The sequence below is a fragment of the Carcharodon carcharias genome, chromosome 3 (genome assembly GCF_017639515.1).
Source record: "Carcharodon carcharias isolate sCarCar2 chromosome 3, sCarCar2.pri, whole genome shotgun sequence".
Taxonomy (NCBI): Eukaryota; Metazoa; Chordata; class Chondrichthyes; order Lamniformes; family Lamnidae; genus Carcharodon; species Carcharodon carcharias.
Genome location: NC_054469.1, coordinates 3,936,682 through 3,942,681, shown reverse-complemented (window position 1 = coordinate 3,942,681; position 6,000 = coordinate 3,936,682). Strand labels below are relative to the sequence as shown.

At 48.2% G+C, this 6,000-nt stretch overlaps 2 protein-coding genes across 3 annotated transcripts in view; both read left to right on the top strand.

The window, feature by feature from the left end:
* The window catches only part of si:ch211-221n20.8 (multiple epidermal growth factor-like domains protein 6), a 105,868-nt gene extending 103,541 nt beyond the window's left edge, over window positions 1-2,327 (top strand). For both annotated transcript variants that reach the window (XM_041184683.1, XM_041184682.1), the window contains exon 21: window positions 849-2,327. In XM_041184683.1, the coding sequence (XP_041040617.1) occupies window positions 849-930 (82 nt within the window). In that variant the 3' untranslated portion in view covers window positions 931-2,327. The remainder of the gene's footprint in view (window positions 1-848) is intronic.
* LOC121275764 (histone H4-like) lies at window positions 2,322-2,696 on the top strand. The gene has a single exon (XM_041183364.1). The coding sequence runs from the start codon at window positions 2,322-2,324 to the stop codon at window positions 2,694-2,696; it is 375 nt and encodes a 124-aa protein (XP_041039298.1).
* Window positions 2,697-6,000: the final 3,304 nt, after the last annotated feature.

Here is a 6,000-nt window from a genome sequence, read left to right as displayed (position 1 = left end):
ACAGCATATGCTGACCTTGCCACTGACACCCCCCATCCCATGAAAGAGTCTAAGTAAAGACCCGTGTGCAGTATTCTGCCTAACTCAGGTTTTACCTAACCCCAGCACAACCTCACTGCTCTTTCATTCTGGGCCTCGTCCAGTTAAGGAAAGTACCCCAAATGCCTCCCTAAACTCTCCTGGATAAGGTAGACAAATCTGTTCCCATTAGCTGATTGGACAAGGAGTAGGGGGACACAGAGTTAAGGTTTTGGGCAAGAGATTCAGGGGGGGATGTGTGGAGGGACATTTTACACAGCGAGTGGTTACGAGCTGGAACTCGCTGCCCATGAGGGCTGTGGAAGTGGAGATGATCAGTGATTTCAAAATGAAATTGGTTGGGTGTTTGAAGGGAATGCCGGCCTACAGGAATCGACTCGGGGACTGACTGGATTGCTCTCCAGAGAGCTGGCATGGACTCAATAGGCTGAATGGCCTCTTTCTGTGCCATGAATAACTCGATGACCTTATCTACCTCTCCATCTGCCTTCAGCGACCTGCGGACACACGCTCTAAGGTCCCTCTGTCCCTCGACGCTGCTCACCATCCTCCCACGTATTTTGTATTCCTTTACCTTGTTTGTCCTCCCCAAATGCATCACCTCACAATTCTCGGGTTTGAATTCCATTTGTCACTTTCCTGCCCACCTGACCAGACCATTGACACCTTCCATTTCAGCCCTGGAACGCCAGATTTCTCTCGGTTTTTTTTATCCAATGTAACGAATGGAATGACACTCTCAGACTGATCAATGTAGATATTCTAACTGCTCTGTAGAAGTCATTGTCCTTATTCTGTCCTCTCTGTAGGATCAATCAGCTCCGTGTCTATGTGCAAGCGTATATGGTGGCCTACAAGATACAATGCCCAGCACAGGGGAGCGGCAAGTAACCGGAGTATTGCTTCGAATGTTGGCCCGGGGTAGAGTGACTCGGAATAATATCGCCATGGATTTGTAGTTAGTTACACACAGATTCCACACCCTTCACCCTGATAAAGGGTTGTCCCATCAAGCTCAGTTAGCCAGAGCGAAAAGCCCAGGCCGATTTAACCCCTCGGGGGTTGCTGATGTATTGCAGCCCTCTAATAGTGAAATATAGGAAAACAACCAGCATTCATCGCGTTATACACACACTGCCAGTTAAATCACTCGCTGCTTTAACAGACCAGCTGTTATTTAGCAGTAACTTGTATTTATAGAGCACCCTTAGAATGGTATCAAACAAAGATTGACACATGAAGGGATACTAGGTCAGATAACCAAAAGCTTTTTCAAGGAGATATGTTTTAAGCAGCATCTGAAACAAGAAAAGCAGGAGAGAGAGGCGGAGATGTTTAGCGAGAAAATTCCAGAGCTTAGGGCCCAGGCAGCTGGAGACAGGATCTCCAATGGTGGGGTGAGGGGGGAATGCAATGCCACCAGTTGTATCAGGAAGAGTTTTTCACATCCTCACACCTTTCAACCCTAAACCTGAACCTCCTTCAGCCCTTGAGCTCTCTGCTGCTCTGACTGTGGCCCTTCTGAGTTACTTCCTCCCTTCCCTCCACTTTTGGCAGCTCTCTCTTCAGCCATCCAGGCCCAACACTTTGTAATTCACTCCCCAAAGCCCCCTGTCTCCACCCCCTAGCCCCCACCCTCGCTTTACTCTCCGACTGAGGTTTTGGTTCGGTGGCTGATTCGCAGGCCCCTGCGTTGGGAAGGTTTTGAATCTTACTTTCAATCGTGTCCTCTGTCCCTGTACCAGCTGCCGACCTCTAACCTGGCCGGAATACCACGCTCAGTTAAAATAGGTCCTTCAGTCATTGTAAGGGGCCCCTACATTCACCTGCAGGTGAAACTGGGAGTTGGCACATTCAAATCCCCTTTTCTTGTTGCAGCCCAATTTCTCCAGTCGGATGGTCTTTAAAATCATCGCTTTTCCTCCCTCTCCTGATTGTGCAGCGTGTAAGTGTTGGAAATTAACCAGAATGAACCACTGTGAATGTGAAATGTGAGGGACAGTTTGTGGGGGGGGCGGAGGTTGCACCTGGGGATTAGTTTTGTATTTCTGAGTTGGTGCCAGTCAGACACCTGTTATCCAGGAAAATTGGTCATATTGACTCTCTGCTGTTTGACTTCTAATAAACTGGATTTGTAGTTTACAGCGAGTCACTCGGTGTAATCTCGTTTATTTTCTCTCTATCGATAGACTAGGAGATCAGAGAGAGTTTGTGTTAATTCTGTAAGCTGAGTGCAGGAAGGAGAGTAACATATTCTGCAGCGATCCGAGTGAAGAATCATCATGTCCGGCAGAGGGAAAGGAGGTAAAGGACTGGGTAAAGGTGGAGCAAAGCGGCACCACAAAGTGCTTCATGATAACACCCAGGGTATCGCCAAACCAGCCATCCCACAGCCTGACTCGGCGTGGCAGGGTCAAGCGGATCTCGGGTTCCCATACGAGTTCCCTCGTATGAAGGTCCTGCTGGATGTCTGGAAGCTCTCACCACTGGTCTCAGCTTTGCCGGAGACGCGCGGGGTGCTGAAGGTTTTCCTGGAGAATGTGATTGGGGATGCGGTCACCTACGCCGAACACGCCAAGCGCAAGGCGGTCACTGCCATGGGTGTGGTGTACACTCTGAAACACCAGGGCCGCACTCTCGGTGGATTCGCCATCTGAACAAATCAAGCCTTTCAACCAAATCAAAAGGCGTTCGACACAGTGTCACACAACAGACTTGTGAGGAAAGTTATAGCTCACGGAATAAAAGGGACAGTAGCAACGTGGATACAAAATTGGCTGAGGGATAGGAAACAGAGGGTAATGGTTAATGGGTACTTTTCGGGCTGGAGGGAGGTTTGTAGTGGAGTTCCCCAGGGGTCAGTATTGGGACCCTTGCCCTTCCCGATATATATTAATGATCTAGATCTTGGTGTGCGGGGGACAATTTCAAAGTTTGCAGATGATACAAAACTTGGGAGAATTGTAAAGTTTATTTCCCTTTGTTCAAAATCCTTGGAATCTTGTGCCTTTATTCACTGAGCAAGTGTCTTGAATCTCAAACTTTGTCTGCTTCAAACTGTTGTGACCCCAGGCTGTACCATTAATGTAGATGTTTAATTTTCTCACCGAAATGGCCGATTGTTTACCGAGACTTTTATTAAACAGAGAAACATAGTAAATAGGAGCAGGAGTAGGCCATTCAGCCCTTCGAGCCTGCTCCACCATTCAGTATGAACATGGCTGATCCTCGATCTCAACACCATATTCCCGCTCTCTCCCCATACCCAGAAGAAAAGAGACTCTGACCAGGATTTATTTATTATAAAACAAAGCTCCTTTTAAACAAGTTTCAAGAACTGATTAACATGCAGTTGTAATCAGGAAGTATAAGTATCTATCTCTTCCTAAAGAATTTGCCTAGCACACACACACATAAACAAAGGACAAACAGATAGAGTCTCTCTGCAGAGATGGGCTTTGGAGGATGAGCGTTATAAAATAAAGGATAAAGTTCGCAGGGTCTCGACGCTGTTGACCTGGAGTTCCCTCGTATGAAGGTCCTGCTGGATGTCTGGAAGCTCTCACCACTGGTCTCAGCTTTACCGGTCCAAATGCAGACTGGTTACACTCACGAGGGTTCTCTGGCCGCAGCTTGATAGCCACACACAATTTGAGGCAAGGTCGAGAGAGGGACCCAGCCAGGGTTGCCTTCCTTTCTCAGCTTGTTCTCCAACAAGACTGCCTTCAAAACCAGCAGCTTCACAACCTCCGTCTTTTTCCTCTCTCCATGTGATTTCCAGCGAGTTACCAACCTTCCTTTTCAGTTTTATTTTTCTCTGTTCATTAAAGTGATTGCAGATGGAAACAAACAACCAGATCTTCAAGTACCATAAAAGTCAGGTGTTTGCTTGGAAGAGGCCTGTTAATAACGGTTTCAAGTTGAGCTCATGACCTTTTTTTAAAAAAAAATCCTAGGTTAACATCCAGATCATGCCAAATCCTCCCATTTAGCAAAGGAAAAATTCAATCTTTGGAGATATGATACTAACAAAACTAACACGAATGGTTCCTAACCAAATCTTACCAAAAACTAGGCGTTTGTTCAAGGATCATAACCGGTGTTGTATGTAGACCAGACCAGGTAAGGATGGCAGATTTCCTTCCCTGAAGAGCATTAGTGAACCAGCTGGACTTTGGCGACAATCCAGGAGTAATCATGATCATTATTAATGACATTTTATTTCAGATTTATTAATTGATTGAGTTTCAGTTCTCCCAGCCGCTGAGGTGGGGTTTTAACTCCTACATCTGGATCTTTTGCCTGAGCATCTGGATTTCTAGCCCAGTGACATTGCCACCGTGCAGCAGGAGAGAGGGACATTCAGGAGCCTTCATTATAGCTACAGTGGGCACAGAGCTACCATGACCAATTTTCCATGGCCCTTGGAGACGGGTATGGAAGTGGGGAGCGTCGGGCTGTTTACCGATGAGTGCCTGCGTCGGGCCTCTTTTCCCAGGAGCCAGGGATGGATCCAATCCCAGCAACCCACACGGCGGCAGCAGAAGGTCAACTCATTATTGGAACCTTTCACACCGCGCCATCAGTTTGCTGGTGTCGCCTGGGCCCTCCTGCTCTGTCCACACACTCCCAACTCGGAGGAGACAACTTCACAAAGGCTGGAAGGTCGCTGTCTAATGGGATGGTGAATACAAACCGCCCCTTGTAAAATTAAGCCAGCGCGGGCCCTTTGCAGAAGTGAGTGAGGTCAGCACCCCAGAAGGGACTTCACCTCCTCAATATTTTCAACGGTGGAAGAATTCAGGCCCAGGACACGAGAGGGAGCCAGAAGACAATGAAGTTGAGACTGATAGTGTCTGGAAGGCTCTCCTGAACCTGTCCTCTGAGCGGCAGCACTCTCTTGCTTGAGTAGCAGGCCTGGGCCTACCTAAGGGTGAAGGTTTCCTGCTCTCACTGAATGAATGTAAACCAGAGCCTCGGGGGCTCCTGCTGTGCTAGGGGACACGGTGGCATAGTGATGTTATTACTGCTCTGGTAATCTAGACACCCAGGGTAACGCTCTGGGGACCTGTGTTTGAATCCCAACATGGCTGATGGTGGAATTTGAATTCAGTAAAAACCTGGAAGTCTAATGTCAATTGTTGTAAAAACCTGTCTGGTTATATATGACTGTGGCTGACTCTTAAGCACAAGCAACTCAAACTGAATAAAAAGGAATGGAAACAGACAGACCGCCCGCCACTGACAACGGCAAAGCCAGTCCTGTCAACCCTGCAAAGGGCTTCTTACTGACGGCTGGGGGCTTGCGCAAATGAGATCGACAGCCTGACATAGTCACACTCACAGATCACATCCCATCCCAGACAGCACCATTACCATCCTGGTGAGACAGGACAGACCCAGCAGAGGTGGGGGCACAGTGGTATACAGGGGGGAGGGAGCTCCCTTAGGAGTTCTCAACATTGACTCCAGACCCCGTGAAGTCTCATGGCATCACATCAAACAGGAGCAAGGAAACCTCCTGCTGATTACCACATACCAAACCCACTAAGAATCAGTGCTCCACTATGTTGAACACCACTAGAGGGTGGCAATGGTGCAGAATGTACTCTGGGTGGGGGACTTCAATGCCCATCGACAACAGTGGCTCGGTAGCACCACTACTGACCGAGCTGGCTGAGTCCTAAAGGACATAGCTGCTAGACTGGGCCTGCGGCAGGTGGTGAGGGAACCAACAAGAGGGGAAAACATACTTGACCTCATCAAAAACAGAATTACCTGGAAAAACTCAGCAGGTCTGGCAGCATCGGTGGAGAAGAAAAGAGTTGACGTTTCGAGTCCTCATGACCCTTCGATAGAACTTGAGTTCGAGTCCAAGAAAGAGTTGAAATATAAGCTGGTTTAAGGTGTGTGTGTGGGGGGGGCGGAGAGATAGAGAGAGAGAGAGGTGGAGGGGGGCGG

What these genes read in the sequence shown, in the direction of transcription:
- LOC121275764 (XM_041183364.1), top strand. Translation starts at nt 2,322, where the DNA reads ATGTCCGGCAGAGGGAAAGGAGGTAAAGGACTGGGTAAAGGTGGAGCA.